General features: G+C 42.0%; 1 protein-coding gene across 2 annotated transcripts in view; it reads right to left on the reverse strand.

Annotated features, from left to right (window-relative positions):
* Window positions 1-18,846, reverse strand: part of HELZ (helicase with zinc finger) — an 842,947-nt gene that overhangs the window by 1,223 nt on the left and 822,878 nt on the right. For both annotated transcript variants that reach the window (XM_053707899.1, XM_053707909.1), the window contains exon 30: window positions 6,515-6,767. In XM_053707899.1, the coding sequence (XP_053563874.1) occupies window positions 6,515-6,767 (253 nt within the window). The remainder of the gene's footprint in view (window positions 1-6,514; window positions 6,768-18,846) is intronic.

The raw sequence follows: 18,846 nt of genomic DNA on the forward strand, positions 1-18,846 counted from the left end.
TTGACCTCTCCGTTTACCAGAATAAACAACAAACAAAGACAAGTTTGTCTGAAATCCTTAGTAGCTGCTAAGTAAAATTTGAGAGCACGAACTACATCCAAGTTGTGCAACAAACGTTCCTTCTTTGAAACTGGATTAGGACACAAAGAAGGCACAACTATCTCCTGGTTAATGTTTTTGTTAGAAACAACTTTTGGAAGAAAACCAGGTTTAGTACGCAAAACCACCTTATCTGCATGGAACACCAGATAAGGAGAAGAACACTGCAGAGCAGATAATTCTGAAACTCTTCTAGCAGAAGAAATTGCAACCAAAAACAAAACTTTCCAAGATAATAACTTAATATCAACGGAATGTAAGGGTTCAAACGGAACCCCCTGAAGAACTGAAAGAACTAGGTTGAGACTCCAAGGAGGAGTCAAAATTTTGTAAACAGGCTTGATTCTAACCAGAGCCTGAACAAAGGCTAGAACATCTGGCACAGCTGCCAGCTTTTTGTGAAGTAACACAGACAAGGCAGAAATCTGTCCCATCAAGGAACTTGCAGATAATCCTTTTTCCAATCCTTCTCGAAGGAAGGATAGACTCTTAGGAATCTTAACCTTGTCCCAAGGGAATCCTGCAGATTCACACCAACAGATATACCAAATTATGTGGTAATTTTTCTGGCTACAGGCTTTCAGGCCTGAACAAGAGTATTAATAACAGAATCTGAGAACCCTCGCTTTGATAAGATCAAGCGTTCAATCTCCAAGCAGTCAGCTGGAGTGGGTCGAACGGACCTAGAACAAGAAGGTCTCTCAAAGGTAGCTTCCATGGTGGAGCCGATGACATATTCACCAGATCTGCATACCAAGTCCTGCGTGGCCACGCAGGAGCTATCAAAATCACCGACGCCCTCTCCTGATTGATCCTGGCTACCAGCCTGGGGATGAGAGGAAACGGCGGGAACACATAAGCTAGTTTGAAGGTCCAAGGTGCTACTAGTGCATCCACTAGAGCCGCCTTGGGATCCCTGGATCTGTACCCGTAGTGAGGAACTCTGAAGTTCTGACGAGAGGCCATCAGATCCATGTCTGGAATGCCCCACGGTTGAGTGACTTGGGCAAAGATTTCCGGATGGAGTTCCCACTCCCCCGGATGCAATGTCTGACGACTCAGAAAATCCGCTTCCCAATTTTCCACTCCTGGGATGTGGATAGCAGACAGGTGGCAGGAGTGAGACTCCGCCCATAGAATGATTTTGGTCACTTCTTCCATCGCTAGGGAACTCCTTGTTCCCCCCTGATGGTTGATGTATGAACTTGGCCCTCGCTAGCTGAGGCCAAGCTTTGAGAGCATTGAATATCGCTCTCAGTTCCAGAATATTTATCGGTAGAAGAGATTCTACCCGAGACCAAAGACCCTGAGCTTTCAGGGATCCCCAGACCGCGCCCCAGCCCATCAGACTGGCGTCGGTCGTGACAATGACCCACTCTGGTCTGCGGAAGGTCATCCCTTGTGACAGGTTGTCCAGGGACAGCCACCAACGGAATGAGTCTCTGGTCCTCTGATTTACTTGTATCTTCGGAGACAAGTCTGAATAGTCCCCATACCACTGACTGAGCATGAACAGTTGTAATGGTCTTAGATGAATGCGCACAAAAGGAACTATGTCCATTGCCGCTACCATCAAACCTATCACTTCCATGCACTGCGCTATGGAAGGAAGAGGAACGGAATGAAGTATCCGACAAGAGTCTAGAAGTTTTGTTTTTCTGGCTTCTGTCAGAAAAATCCTCATTTCAAAGGAGTCTATTATAGTTCCCAAGAAGGGAACCCTCGTTGACGGAGATAGAGAACTCTTTTCCACGTTCACTTTCCATCCGTGAGATCTGAGAAAGGCCAGGACAATGTCCGTGTGAGCCTTTACTTGAGGAAGGGACGACGCTCGAATCAGAATGTCGTCCAAGTAAGGTACTACAGCAATGCCCCTTGGTCTTAGCACCGCCAGAAGGGACCCTAGTACCTATGAGAAAATCCTAGGAGCAGTGGCTAATCCGAAAGAAAACGCCACGAACTGGAAATGCTTGTCCAGGAATGCAAACCTTAGGAACCGATGATGTTCCTTGTGGATAGGAATATGTAGATACGCATCCTTGAAATCCACCTTGGTCATGAATTGACCTTCCTGGATGGAAGGAAGAAGTGTGCGAATGGTTTCCATCTTGAACGATGGAACCTTGAGAACTTGTTCAAGATCTAGAGATCTAAGATTGGTCTGAACGTTCCCTCTTTTTTGGGAACTATGAACAGATTGGAGTAGAACCCCATCCCTTGTTCTCCTAATGGAACAGGATGAATCACTCCCATTTTTAGCAGGTCTTCTACCCAATGTAAGAATGCCTGTCTTCTTATGTGGTCTGAAGACAACTGAGACCTGTGGAACCTCCCCCTTGGAGGAAGCCCCTTGAACTCCAGAGAATAACCTTGGGAGACTATTTCTAGCGCCCAAGGATCCAGAACATCTCTTGCCCAAGCCTGAGCGAAGAGAGAGAGTCTGCCCCCCCACCAGATCCGGTCCCGGATCGGGGGCCCGCATTTCATGCTGTCTTGGTAGCAGTGGCAGGTTTCCTGGCCTGCTTTCCTTTGTTCCAGCCTTGCATAGGTCTCCAGGCTGGATTGGCTTGAGAAGTATTACCTTCCTGCTTAGAGGACGTAGCCCTTGGGGCCGATCCGTTTCTGCGAAAGGGACGAAACTTAGGTTTATTTTTGGTCTTGAAAAGACCTATCCTGAGGAAGGGCGTGGCCCTTGCCCCCAGTGATATCAGAGATAATCTCTTTCAAGTCAGGGCCAAAGAGTGTTTTCCCCTTGAAAGGAATGTCAAGCAATTTGTTCTTGGAAGACGCATCCGCTGCCCAAGATTTTAACCAAAGCGCTCTGCGCCACAATAGCAAACCCAGAATTTTTTCGCCGCTAACCTAGCCAATTGCAAGGTGGCGTCTAGGGTGAAAGAATTAGCCAATTTAAGAGCACGAATTCTGTCCATAATCTCCTCATAAGAAGAAGAATTACTAATAATCGCCTTTCCTAGCTCATCAAACTAGAAACACGCGGCTGCAGTGACAGGGACAATGCATGCAATTGGTTGTAGAAGGGAACCTTGCTGAACAAACATCTTTAGCAGACCTTCTAATTTTTTATCCATAGGATCTTGGAAAGCACAACTATCTTCTATGGGTATAGTGGCGCGCTTGTGTAGAGTAGAAACCGCCCCCTCGACCTTGGGGACTGTCTGCCATCAGTCCTTTCTGGGGTCGACTATAGGAAAACAATTTTATAAATATGGGGGGAGGTACTAAAGGTATACCGGGCCTGTCCCATTCTTTACTAACAATGTACGCCACCCGCTTGGATATAGGAAAAGCTTCGGGGGGCCCCGGGGCCTCTAAGAACTTTTCCATTTTACATAGTGGTTCTGGAATGACCAGATAATCACAATCATCCAAATTGGATAACACCTCCTTAAGCAGAGCGCGGAGATGTTCCAACTTAAAATTAAAAGTAATCACATCAGGTTCAGCTTGTTGAGAAATGTTTCCTGAATCTGAAATTTCTCCCTCAGACAAAACCTCCCTGGCCCCCTCAGACTGGTGTAGGGGCCCTTCAGAAACCATATCATCAGCGTTCTCATGCTCTACAGAATTTTCTAAAACAGAGCAGTCGCGCTTTCGCTGATAAGTGGGCATATTGGCTAAAATGTTTTTGATAGAATTATCCATTACAGCCGTTAAATGTTGCATAGTAAGGAGTATTGGCGCACTAGATGTACTAGGGGCCTCCTGTATGGGCAAGACTGGTGTAGACGAAGGAGGGGATGATGCAGTACCATGCTTACTCCCCTCACTTGAGGAATCATCTTGGGCATCATTTTTACTAAAATTTTTTATGACATAAAATACATATAGTTAAATGAGAAGGAACCTTGGTTTCCCCACAGTCAGAACACAATCTATCTGGTAGTTCAGACATGTTAAACAGGCATAAACTTGATAACAAAGCACAAAAAACGTTTTAAAATAAAACCGTTACTGTCACTTTAAATTTTAAACTAAACACACTTTATTACTGCAATTGCGAAAAAGTATGAAGGAATTGTTCAAAATTCACCAAAATTTCACCACAGTGTCTTAAAGCCTTAAAAGTATTGCACACCAAATTTGGAAGCTTTAACCCTTAAAATAACGGAACCGGAGCCGTTTTTATATTTAACCCCTTTACAGTCCCTGGAATCTGCTTTGCTGAGACCCAAACAAGCCCAAAGGGGAATACGATACCAAATGATGCCTTCAGAAAGACTTTTCTATGTATCAGAGCTCCACACACATGCAGCTGCATGCCATGCTGTCCTCAAAAACAAGTGCGCCATACCGGCGCGAAAATGAGGCTCTGACTATGATTAGGGAAAGCCCCTAAAGAATAAGGTGTCTAAAACAGTGCCTGCCGATATAATCATATCAAAATACCCAGAATAAATGATTCCTCAAGGCTAAATATGTGTTAATAATGAATCGATTTAGCCCAGAAAAAGTCTACAGTCTTAATAAGCCCTTGTGAAGCCCTTATTTACTATCTTAATAAACATGGCTTACCGGATCCCATAGGGAAAATGACAGCTTCCAGCATTACATCGTCTTGTTAGAATGTGTCATACCTCAAGCAGTAAGAGACTGCACACTGTTCCCCCAACTGAAGTTAATTGCTCTCAACAGTCCTGTGTGGAACAGCCATGGATTTTAGTTACGGTGCTAAAATCATTTTCCTCATACAAACAGAAATCTTCATCTCTTTTCTGTTTCTGAGTAAATAGTACATACCAGCACTATTTTAAAATAACAAACTCTTGATTGAATAATAAAAACTACAGTTAAACACTAAAAAACTCTAAGCCATCTCCGTGGAGATGTTGCCTGTACAACGGCAAAGAGAATGACTGGGGTAGGCGGAGCCTAGGAGGGATCATGTGACCAGCTTTGCTGGGCTCTTTGCCATTTCCTGTTGGGGAAGAGAATATCCCACAAGTAAGGATGACGCCGTGGACCGGACACACCTATGTTGGAGAAATCATTGTTTAAGAATTTAAAGGCAAATCAAATGTTATAAAGCTAAACAGTGTTTATGTGTTTTAAATAGTGCACAGACATATTTTACATAGTAAACATACATAGAGTAAGCTTTCACAAAAAGATTACACACTGCTTGTATGCAATATTGGTAGTTTAAAGGGATAGTCTAGTCAAAATTAAACTTAAATGATTCAGACAGAGCAGACAATTTTAAGCAACTTTCTCATTTACTCCAATTATCAATATGTTCTTCATTCTCTTGGTATCTATTTGAAAAAGCAAGAATGAAAGCTTAGGAGCAGGCCAATTTTTGGTTCAGCACCTGGGTAGTGCTTGTTAAATGTAGCCACCAATCAGCAAGCACTATAGAAGTATAGAGTAGGACTGTGCGCTAGGCTAATAAACCAAACTCCTTACTAGTCCCAATAACCCTCAGACTGATATAAGTAGTAGGGGATAATTTGCTCAATTATTATACTTATTATATCAGTGAGAGTACTTCTTTGCACATAGACTGCTGCAGAATACTTACCACATTTTTATATTGTCTTATATTACTGTTAGATCGTAGACGTCCAATTTTAGATTATTTTATATTTTATGATACATTATTTGAGAATAAATTGTTGATGGTTTTATTGTATTGTCTATATTTGGGCTATTTATCTGGAATTCATTTAATGTCTATTTACCTTTAGCTATTGTAGCGCTCCCACTTACTTTCTGTTTCTTTTGTAACTACCCAGGTGCTGAACCAAAAATGGGCCAGCTCCTACGCTTACATTCTGCCTTTTTCAAATAAAGATACTAAGAGAATGAAGAACAAATTAATAGGAGACAATTAGAAAGTTGCTTAAAATTGCATGCTCTATATGAATCATGAAAGTTCAATTTAGACTAGACTATCCCTTTAAGTCTAATTACCAGCTGTTTTTGGTACCCTTTTTCTTAGTGTGTACTTAAAATTACTTAATATGGTAAATACATTAAACAAATCTAAATGCACTTCCAAGGCATGTCAGACTGATCTTTAAATTTTACTGCTCTTAGAATCCCATTGGCTCAAAGGAGCAACCAACTTCCCCGCAAAAAATCCATCATACCTCCCCTCACTGTAAATAAAATTTCCAACTGGCTTTTACTTCTCAGTGCTATTGAAATTATAATCCATTGATCCATTATATCTTGTGTATGATCCATCTCTAACCTTCTTAGATGCAAGCTCTTCAGAGGAGTATTAATCTCCCCCTTTATTAATATGTATTGGTTTGGACAAGCATGGTGTAAGTGTATATACATGTCATTTTTTACACCCCAATGTTAATGTAATCAGAATTATTTAAAACGTCTGAACTTCACATGGAAATGATAATACAACAGCATATTCCTTAATTATAAAATTATTTACCTAACAAATCCCTGGATTGTCCTGGTCTGCTGGATCCATTGCATGGAATGTTCTGATAGGGGACAGATGAGGGAGCATTAACCCATAACTCAGGTGATGAATAGTTGTATGAAGGTTGGTTGCTATGCTCTTGAAGCTCTTTACATTGACCTAGGCTTTCTTGAGAAATTCCTAAATCTTCAGAACCAGCATGCGCTGAACTAGCTGAAATTCGTCTTTGGTACAATGGCCTGCCAGGTCCTCTTGGTTCATACTAAACAAATAATAATAAAAAAAAAGGAACATGAGAATATAATAACATATTAGAATTGTACATAATATCTAGAGCCACAGAAGTAATGATTTGAGCTTCACAGATCACTTTCATGCACTAAACTGAAATAGATTTTTTTTTCCTATCCAGCTGATGCAGCTAATACAAGGGTTAATCAACCAATCAGAGCTGTGCTGTTACAACTTCTGTGTCAGTCAACAAAAGATCATCCGACAGCAGCGTAGAGAGAACTGAGAATTCAAGGACTAAGAATCTCTTGTTCTCTCAACAAAGAAGAATAGATCTAGAAGCACACGTGGAACAGTACAATTCTGTTCAGCCAATACAGCTGCTGATTAACCAAACTGGGGGGGAAACAAATAATTAAGAGGTTCTTATAAAACTACTGTTTTAATATGCAAAAACAAATACAATTACTCACTTCTTTGTGTTTTAAAGGGACATAAAATGTATTAAGAGTGTGTAATTGTTGCTGGCATATAACTGTGTTTAACCCCCTGCAAAGGTGTTAAACACATAGCTAAAGAGCAGCAGTGCATTACTGGGATCTAGCTGAACATATCTGGTGAGCCAATGATAAGGAGGTAAATGTATGTAGACACCAATCACCAGCTAGCTCAGAGTAGTGCATTTCTGATTCTGAGCCTACCTAGATAGGCTCTTCAACATATGGTAAGTCCACAACGTCATCAATTACTAGTGGAAATATCTCTCCTGTCCAGCAGGAGGTGGCAAAGAGAACTACAGCAAAGCTGTTAAATATCACTCCCCTTCCTATAATCCCCAGTCATACGAAAAAAGGGAAATGGAAAAAGGAATAACACAAAGGTGTAGAGGTGCCTGAGGTTTAGTAAAAAATAACTGTCTTAAATATACGGGTGGGGTCATGGACTCAACATATCCGGAAGGAAAAAAATTATCAGGTAAGCATACATTTTGTTTTGTTTTCTTTCCTAAGATATGGTGAGTCCATGACATCATCAATTACTAGTGGGAACCAATATTCAAGCTAGAGGACACAGATGACTTGGGAGGGAAAAAGACAGGTGGACCTAAACAGAAGGCACGACCGCTTCAGTTGAGTTGAGGCAAAAGTATCAAATTTATAACATTTTGAAAAAGTGTGCAGAGAGGACTAATTTGCAGCCTTGCAAATCTGTTCCACAGAAGCTTCATTTTTGAAAGTCCAAGAAGATTAGACAGCCCTAGTGGAATGAGCTGTAACTCTCTCAGGAGGCTGCTGTCCAGCAGTCTCATAAGCAAAACAAATCATACTTCTCAACCAAAAGGAAAGAGAAGTAGCAGTAGCCTTTTGACCCTTACGCTTTCCCGAGAAACAAACAAAAAGGGCAGAAGACTGACGAAAATCCTTAGTCGCCTGTAAATAGAATTTTAAAGCACGCGCTACATCCAAGTTGTGCAACAGACGCTCCTAATGAGGAGAATTGAGACAAAGAGAAAGAACGACAATTTCCTGATTAATATTCCTAACTAAAACCACCTTAGGAAGAAAACCCAACCTAGTACGTAGGACCACCTTATCCGCATGAAAGATAAGGTAAGGAGAATCATACTGCAAAGCCGAGTGTTCCGAAACTCTCCTCACAGAAGAAATAGCAACAAGAAACAAAACCTTCCAAGATAATTATTTAATATCTATGGAATGCATTGGCTCAAACTGAGCCTGCTGCAAAACCTTAAGAACAAGGTTAAGACTCCAAGGAGGAGTAACTGACTTAAACACAGGCCTGATTCTGACCAAGGGCTAACAAAACGATTGAACATCTGGCACAACCACCAAACGCTTATGCAACAGAATACATAAATCAGAAATCTGACCTTTCGGAGTACTGACTGACAAACCCTTTTCCAGACCTTCCTAGAGAAAAGACAAAATTATAGGAATCCTAACCCTACTCCAAGAGTAGCCCTTAGATTCACAATAATGAAGGTATTTACGCCATACCTTATGGTAAAAAACATAATTTATGTAAGAACTTACCTGATAAATTAATTTCTTTCATATTAGCAAGAGTCCATGAGCTAGTGACGTATGGGATATACATTCCTACCAGGAGGGGCAAAGTTTCCCAAACCTCAAAATGCCTATAAATACACCCCTCACCACACCCACAAATCAGTTTAACGAATAGCCAAGAAGTGGGGTGATAAGAAAAAAAGAGCGAAGCATAAATAAAAGGAATTGGAATAATTGTGCTTTATACAAAAAAAACAGAATTTATGTTTACCTGATAAATTACTTTCTCCAACGGTGTGTCCGGTCCACGGCGTCATCCTTACTTGTGGGATATTCTCTTCCCCAACAGGAAATGGCAAAGAGCCCAGCAAAGCTGGTCACATGATCCCTCCTAGGCTCCGCCTACCCCAGTCATTCGACCGACGTTAAGGAGGAATATTTGCATAGGAGAAACCATATGAAACCGTGGTGACTGTAGTTAAAGAAAATAAATTATCAGACCTGATTAAAAAACCAGGGCGGGCCGTGGACCGGACACACCGTTGGAGAAAGTAAATTATCAGGTTAACATAAATTCTGTTTTCTCCAACATAGGTGTGTCCGGTCCACGGCGTCATCCTTACTTGTGGGAACCAATACCAAAGCTTTAGGACACGGATGAAGGGAGGGAGCAAATCAGGTCACCTAAATGGCACCACAGTTTGCAAAACCTTTCTCCCAAAAATAGCCTCAGAAGAAGCAAAAGTATCAAACTTGTAAAATTTGGTAAAAGTGTGCAGTGAAGACCAAGTCGCTGCCCTACATATCTGATCAACAGAAGCCTCGTTCTTGAAGGCCCATGTGGAAGCCACAGCCCTAGTGGAATGAGCTGTGATTCTTTCGGGAGGCTGCCGTCCGGCAGTCTCGTAAGCCAATCTGATGGTGCTTTTAATCCAAAAAGAGAGAGAGGTAGAAGTTGCTTTTTGACCTCTCCTTTTACCGGAATAAACAACAAACAAGGAAGATGTTTGTCTAAAATCCTTTGTAGCATCTAAATAGAATTTTAGAGCGCGAACAACATCCAAATTGTGCAACAAACGTTCCTTCTTCGAAACTGGTTTCGGACACAGAGAAGGTACGATAATCTCCTGGTTAATGTTTTTGTTAGAAACAACTTTTGGAAGAAAACCAGGTTTAGTACGTAAAACCACCTTATCTGCATGGAACACCAGATAAGGAGGAGAACACTGCAGAGCAGATAATTCTGAAACTCTTCTAGCAGAAGAAATTGCAACCAAAAACAAAACTTTCCAAGATAATAACTTAATATCAACGGAATGTAAGGGTTCAAACGGAACCCCCTGAAGAACTGAAAGAACTAAGTTGAGACTCCAAGGAGGAGTCAAAGGTTTGTAAACAGGCTTGATTCTAACCAGAGCCTGAACAAAGGCTTGAACATCTGGCACAGCTGCCAGCTTTTTGTGAAGTAACACAGACAAGGCAGAAATCTGTCCCTTCAGGGAACTTGCAGATAATCCTTTTTCCAATCCTTCTTGAAGGAAGGATAGAATCTTAGGAATCTTAACCTTGTCCCAAGGGAATCCTTTAGATTCACACCAACAGATATATTTTTTCCAAATTTTGTGGTAAATCTTTCTAGTTACAGGCTTTCTGGCCTGAACAAGAGTATCGATAACAGAATCTGAGAACCCTCGCTTCGATAAGATCAAGCGTTCAATCTCCAAGCAGTCAGCTGGAGTGAGACCAGATACGGATGTTCGAACGGACCTTGAACAAGAAGGTCTCGTCTCAAAGGTAGCTTCCATGGTGGAGCCGATGACATATTCACCAGATCTGCATACCAAGTCCTGCGTGGCCACGCAGGAGCTATCAAGATCACCGACGCCCTTTCCTGATTGATCCTGGCTACCAGCCTGGGGATGAGAGGAAACGGCGGGAATACATAAGCTAGTTTGAAGGTCCAAGGTGCTACTAGTGCATCCACTAGAGCCGCCTTGGGATCCCTGGATCTGGACCCGTAGCAAGGAACTTTGAAGTTCTGACGAGAGGCCATCAGATCCATGTCTGGAATGCCCCACAGTTGAGTGACTTGGGCAAAGATTTCCGGATGGAGTTCCCACTCCCCCGGATGCAATGTCTGACGACTCAGAAAATCCGCTTCCCAATTTTCCACTCCTGGGATGTGGATAGCAGACAGGTGGCAGGAGTGAGACTCCGCCCATAGAATGATTTTGGTCACTTCTTCCATCGCCAGGGAACTCCTTGTTCCCCCCTGATGGTTGATGTACGCAACAGTTGTCATGTTGTCTGATTGAAACCGTATGAACTTGGCCCTCGCTAGCTGAGGCCAAGCCTTGAGAGCATTGAATATCGCTCTCAGTTCCAGAATATTTATCGGTAGAAGAGATTCTTCCCGAGACCAAAGACCCTGAGCTTTCAGGGATCCCCAGACCGCGCCCCAGCCCATCAGACTGGCGTCGGTCGTGACAATGACCCACTCTGGTCTGCGGAAGGTCATCCCTTGTGACAGATTGTCCAGGGACAGCCACCAACGGAGTGAGTCTCTGGTCCTCTGATTTACTTGTATCCTCGGAGACAAGTTTGTATAGTCCCCATTCCACTGACTGAGCATGCACAGTTGTAATGGTCTTAGATGAATGCGCGCAAAAGGAACTATGTCCATTGCCGCTACCATCAAACCTATCACTTCCATGCACTGCGCTATGGAAGGAAGAGGAACGGAATGAAGTATCCGACAAGAGTCTAGAAGTTTTGTTTTTCTGGCCTCTGTCAGAAAAATCCTCATTTCTAAGGAGTCTATTATTGTCCCCAAGAAGGGAACCCTTGTTGACGGGGATAGAGAACTCTTTTCCACGTTCACTTTCCATCCGTGAGATCTGAGAAAGGCCAGGACAATGTCCGTGTGAGCCTTTGCTTGAGGAAGGGACGACGCTTGAATCAGAATGTCGTCCAAGTAAGGTACTACAGCAATGCCCCTTGGTCTTAGCACAGCTAGAAGGGACCCTAGTACCTTTGTGAAAATCCTTGGAGCAGTGGCTAATCCGAAAGGAAGCGCCACGAACTGGTAATGCTTGTCCAGGAATGCGAACCTTAGGAACCGATGATGTTCCTTGTGGATAGGAATATGTAGATACGCATCCTTTAAATCCACCGTGGTCATGAATTGACCTTCCTGGATGGAAGGAAGAATTGTTCGAATGGTTTCCATTTTGAACGATGGAACCTTGAGAAACTTGTTTAAGATCTTGAGATCTAAGATTGGTCTGAACGTTCCCTCTTTTTTGGGAACTATGAACAGATTGGAGTAGAACCCCATCCCTTGTTCTCCTAATGGAACAGGATGAATCACTCCCATTTTTAACAGGTCTTCTACACAAAGTAAGAATGCCTGTCTTTTTATGTGGTCTGAAGACAACTGAGACCTGTGGAACCTCCCCCTTGGGGGAAGCCCCTTGAATTCCAGAAGATAACCTTGGGAGACTATTTCTAGCGCCCAAGGATCCAGAACATCTCTTGCCCAAGCCCGAGCGAAGAGAGAGAGTCTGCCCCCCACCAGATCCGGTCCCGGATCGGGGGCCAACATTTCAGGCTGTCTTGGTAGCAGTGGCAGGTTTCTTGGCCTGCTTTCCCTTGTTCCAGCCTTGCATTGGTCTCCAAGCTGGCTTGGCTTGAGAAGTATTACCCTCTTGCTTAGAGGACGTAGCACTTTGGGCTGGTCCGTTTCTACGAAAGGGACGAAAATTAGGTTTATTTTTGGCCTTGAAAGGCCGATCCTGAGGAAGGGCATGGCCCTTACCCCCAGTGATATCAGAGATAATCTCTTTCAAGTCAGGGCCAAACAGCGTTTTCCCCTTGAAAGGAATGTTAAGTAGCTTGTTCTTGGAAGACGCATCAGCTGACCAAGATTTCAACCAAAGCGCTCTGCGCGCCACAATAGCAAACCCAGAATTCTTAGCCGCTAACCTAGCCAATTGCAAAGTGGCGTCTAGGGTGAAAGAATTAGCCAATTTGAGAGCATTGATTCTGTCCATAATCTCCTCATAAGGAGGAGAATCACTATCGACCGCCTTTACCAGCTCATCGAACCAGAAACACGCGGCTGTAGCGACAGGGACAATGCATGAAATTGGTTGTAGAAGGTAACCCTGCTGAACAAACATCTTTTTAAGTAAACCTTCTAATTTTTTATCCATAGGATCTTTGAAAGCACAACTATCTTCTATGGGTATAGTGGTGCGTTTGTTTAAAGAGGAAACCGCTCCCTCGACCTTGGGGACTGTCTGCCATAAGTCCTTTCTGGGGTCGACCATAGGAAACAATTTTTTAAATATGGGGGGAGGGACGAAAGGAATACCGGGCCTTTCCCATTCTTTATTTACAATGTCCGCCACCCGCTTGGGTATAGGAAAAGCTTCTGGGAGCCCCGGGACCTCTAGGAACTTGTCCATTTTACATAGTTTCTCTGGGATGACCAACTTGTCACAATCATCCAGAGTGGATAATACCTCCTTAAGCAGAATGCGGAGATGTTCCAACTTAAATTTAAACGTAATCACATCAGGTTCAGCTTGTTGAGAAATGTTCCCTGAATCAGTAATTTCTCCCTCAGACAAAACCTCCCTGGCCCCATCAGACTGGTTTAGGGGCCCTTCAGAACCATTATTATCAGCGTCGTCATGCTCTTCAGTATCTAAAACAGAGCAGTCGCGCTTACGCTGATAAGTGTGCATTTTGGCTAAAATGTTTTTGACAGAATTATCCATTACAGCCGTTAATTGTTGCATAGTAAGGAGTATTGGCGCGCTAGATGTACTAGGGGCCTCCTGAGTGGGCAAGACTCGTGTAGACGAAGGAGGGAATGATGCAGTACCATGCTTACTCCCCTCACTTGAGGAATCATCTTGGGCATCATTGTCATTGTCACATAAATCACATTTATTTAAATGAGAAGGAACTCTGGCTTCCCCACATTCAGAACACAGTCTATCTGGTAGTTCAGACATGTTAAACAGGCATAAACTTGATAACAAAGTACAAAAAAACGTTTTAAAATAAAACCGTTACTGTCACTTTAAATTTTAAACTGAACACACTTTATTACTGCAATTGCGAAAAAATATGAAGGAATTGTTAAAAATTCACCAAAATTTCACCACAGTGTCTTAAAGCCTTAAAAGTATTGCACCCCAAATTTGGAAGCTTTAACCCTTAAAATAACGGAACCGGAGCCGTTTTTAACTTTAACCCCTTTACAGTCCCTGGTGTCTGCTTTGCTGAGACCCAACCAAGCCCAAAGGGGAATACGATACCAAATGACGCCTTCAGAAAGTCTTTTCTATGTATCAGAGCCCCTCACACATGCGACTGCATGTCATGCCTCTCAAAAACAAGTGCGCAACACCGGCGCGAAAATGAGGCTCTGCCTATGATTTGGGAAAGCCCCTAAAGAGAAAGGTGTCTAAAAAAGTGCCTGCCGATATAAACTTATCAAAATACCCAGATTAAATGATTCCTCAAGGCTAAATATGTGTAAATAATGAATCGATTTAGCCCAGAAAAAGTCTACAGTCTTAATAAGCCCTTGTGAAGCCCTTATTTACAATCTTAATAAACATGGCTTACCGGATCCCATAGGGAAAATGACAGCTTCCAGCATTACATCGTCTTGTTAGAATGTGTCATACCTCAAGCAGCAAGAGACTGCTCACTGTTCCCCCAACTGAAGTTAATTCCTCTCAACAGTCCTGTGTGGAACAGCCATGGATTTTAGTAACGGTTGCTAAAATCATTTTCCTCATACAAACAGAAATCTTCATCTCTTTTCTGTTTCTGAGTAAATAGTACATACCAGCACTATTTTAAAATAAACTCTTGATTGAATAATAAAAACTACAGTTAAACACTAAAAAACTCTAAGCCATCTCCGTGGAGATGTTGCCTGTACAACGGCAAAGAGAATGACTGGGGTAGGCGGAGCCTAGGAGGGATCATGTGACCAGCTTTGCTGGGCTCTTTGCCATTTCCTGTTGGGGAAGAGAATATCCCACAAGTAAGGATGACGCCGTGGACCGGACACACCTATGTTGGAGAAATCATAACCACCACAAAAAAGGGTGGGCCTCATGGACTCTTGCTAATATGAAAGAAATGAATTTATCAGGTAAGTTCTTACATAAATTATGTTTTCTTTCATGTAATTAGCAAGAGTCCATGAGCTAGTGACGTATGGGATAATGACTACCCAAGATGTGGATCTTCCACGCAAGAGTCACTAGAGAGGGAGGGATAAAATAAAGACAGTCAATTCCGCTGAAAAAAATCCACACCCAAAAATAAAGTTTAAATCTCAAAGAAAAAAACTGAAAATATAAGCAGAAGATTCAAACTGAAACAGCTGCCTGAAGTACTTTTCTACTAAAGACAGCTTCAGAAGAAGAAAACACATCAAAATGGTAGAATTTAGTAAAAGTATGCAAAGAAGACCAAGTTGCTGCTTTGCAAATCTGATCAACCGAAGCATCATTCCTAAACGCCCAGGAAGTAGAAACTGACCTAGTAGAATGAGCTGTAATCCTTTGAGGCGGAGTTTTACCCGACTCGACATAAGCATGATAAATTAAAGATTTCAACCAAGATGCCAAAGAAATGGCAGAGGCCTTCTGACCTTTCCTAGAACCGGAAAAGATAACAAATAGACTAGAAGTCTTTCGGAAAGTCTTAGTAGCTTCAACATAATATTTCAAAGCTCTAACTACATCCAAAGAATGCAATGATTTCTCCTTAGAATTCTTAGGATTAGGACATAATAAAGGAACCACAATTTCTCTACTAATGTTGTTAGAATTCACAACCTTAGGTAAAAAATTAAAATAAGTTCGCAACACCGCCTTATCCTGGTGAAAAATCAGAAAAGGAGATTCACAAGAAAGAGCAGATAATTCAGAAACTCTTCTGACAGAAGAGATGGCCAAAAGGAACAAAACTTTCCAAGAAAGTAATTTAATGTCCAATGAATGCATAGGTTCAAACGGAGGAGCTTGAAGAGCCCCCAGAACCAAATTCAAACTCCAAGGAGGAGAAATTGATTTAATGACAGGTTTTATACGAACCAAAGCTTGTACAAAACAATGCATATCAGGAAGATTAGCAATCTTTCTGTGAAAAAGAACAGAAAGAGCAGAGATTTGTCCTTTCAAGGAACTTGCAGACAAACCTTTATCCAAACCATCCTGAAGAAACTGCAAAATTCTTGGAATTCTAAAAGAATGCCAGGAAAAATGATGAGAAAGACACCAAGAAAATCTACCTAGATACAGATTTACGAGCCTGTAACATAGTATTAATCACAGAGTCTGAGAAACCTCTTTGACTAAGAATCAAGCGTTCAATCTCCATACCTTTAAATTTAAGGATTTGAGATCCTGATGGAAAAAAGGACCTTGCGACAGAAGGTCTGGTCTTAACGGAAGAGTCCACGGTTGGCAAGAGGCCATCCGGACAAGATCCGCATACCAAAACCTGTGAGGCCATGCTGGAGCTACCAGCAGAACAAACGAGCATTCCTTCAGAATCTTGGAGATTACTCTTGGTAGAAGAACTAGAGGCGGAAAGATATAGGCAGGATGATACTTCCAAGGAAGTGACAATGCATCCACTGCTTCCGCTTGAGGATCCCTGGATCTGGACAGATACCTGGGAAGTTTCTTGTTTAGATGAGAGGCCATCAGATCTATTTCTGGAAGCCCCCACATTTGAACAATCTGAAGAAATATCTCTGGGTGAAGAGACCATTCGCCCGGATGTAACGTTTGGCGACTGAGATAATCCGCTTCCCAATTGTCTATACCTGGGATATGAACCGCAGAAATTAGACAGGAGCTGGATTCCGCCCAAACCAAAATTCGAGATACTTCTTTCATAGCCAGAGGACTGTGAGTCCCTCCTTGATGATTGATGTATGCCACAGTTGTGACATTGTCTGTCTGAAAACAAATGAACGATTCTCTCTTTAGAAGAGGCCAAGACTGAAGAGCTCTGAAAATTGCACTGAGTTCCAAAATATTGATCGGTAATCTCACCTCCTGAGATTCCCAAACCCCTTGTGCTGTCAGAGACCTCCACACAGCTCCCCAACCTGTAAGACTTGCATCTGTTGAAATTACAGTCCAGGTCGGAAGAACAAAAGAAGCCCCCTGAACTAAACGATGGTGATCTGTCCACCACGTCAGAGAGTGTCGTACAATCGGTTTTTAAGATATTGAGATATCTTTGTGTAATCCCTGCACCACTGGTTCAGCATACAGAGCTGAAGAGGTCGCATGTGAAAACGAGCAAAGGGGATCGCGTCCGATGCAGCAGTCATAAGACCTAGAATTTCCATGCATAAGGCTACCGAAGGGAATGATTGTGACTGAAGGTTTCGACAAGCTGATATCAATTTTAGACGTCTCTTGTCTGTCAAAGATAGAGTCATGGACACTGAATCTATCTGGAAACCTAAAAAGGTTACCCTTGTCTGAGGAATCAATGAACTTTTTGGTAAATTGATCCTCCAACCATGATCTTGAAGAAACAACACAAGTCGATTTGTATGAGATTCTGCTAAATGTAAAGACTGAGCAAGTACCAAGATATCGTCCAAATAAAGAAATACCACAATACCCTGTTCTCTGATTACAGACAGAAGGGCACCGAGAACCTTTGTAAAAATTCTTGGAGCTGTTGCTAGGCCAAACGGCAGAGCCACAAACTGGTAATGCTTGTCTAGGAAAGAGAATCTCAGAAACTGATAGTGATCTGGATGAATCGGAATATGCAGATATGCATCCTGTAAATCTATTGTAGACATATAATGCCCTTGCTGAACAAAAGGCAGGATAGTCCTTACTGTTACCATTTTGAATGTTGGTATCCTTACATAACGATTCAATATTTTTAGATCCAAAACTGGTCTGAAGGAATTCTCCTTCTTTGGTACAATGAAGAGATTTGAATAAAACCCCAGCCCCTGTTCCAGAACTGGAACTGGCATAATTACTCCAGCCAACTCTAGATCTGAAACACATTTCAGAAATGCTTGAGCCTTCACTGGGTTTACTGGGACACGGGAAAGAAAAAATCTCTTTGCAGGAGGCCTTATCTTGAAGCCAATTCTGTACCCTTCTGAAACAATGTTCTGAATCCAAAGATTGTGAACGGAATTGATCCAAATTTCTTTGAAAAAACGTAATCTGCCCCCTACCAGCTGAGCTGGAATGAGGGCCGCACCTTCATGTGGACTTAGGAGCTGGCTTTGATTTTCTAAAAGGCTTGGATTTATTCCAGACTGGAGATGGTTTCCAAACTGATACCGCTCCTGAGGATGAAGGATCAGGCTTTTGTTCCTTATTGTGACGAAAGGAACGAAAACGATTATTAGACCTAAATTTACCTTTAGATTTTTTATCCTGTGGTAAAAAAGTTCCTTTCCCTCCAGTAACAGTTGAGATAATAGAATCCAACTGAGAACTAAATAATTTATTACCCTGGAAAGAAAGGGAAAGCAGAGTAGACTTAGAAGACATATCAGCATTCCAAGTTTTAAGCCATAAAGCTCTTCTAGCTAAAATAGCTAAAGACATATACCTGACATCAACTCTAATGATATCAAAGATGGCATCACAAATAAAATTATTAGCAAGAGTAGAGACAGCCCCATCAACCTTAGGGATTTTGTCCCAAAACTCTAATCTGTCAGATGGCACAGGATATAATTGCTTAAAACGTTTAGAAGGAGTAAATGAATTACCCAAATTATTCCATTCCCTGGAAATTACTTCAGAAATAGCACCAGGGACAGGAAAAACTTCTGGAATAACTACAGGAGATTTAAAAACCTTATCTAAACGTTTATATTTAGTATCAAGAGGACCAGAATCCTCAATTTCTAATGCAATTAGGACTTCTTTAAGTAAAGAACGAATAAATTCCATTTTAAATAAATATGAAGATTTATCAGCATCAACCTCTGAGACAGAATCCTCTGAACCAGAAGAACCATTATCAGAATCAGAATGATGA

This window comes from Bombina bombina, chromosome 1 (genome assembly GCF_027579735.1).
Source record: "Bombina bombina isolate aBomBom1 chromosome 1, aBomBom1.pri, whole genome shotgun sequence".
Classification (NCBI taxonomy): Eukaryota; Metazoa; Chordata; class Amphibia; order Anura; family Bombinatoridae; genus Bombina; species Bombina bombina.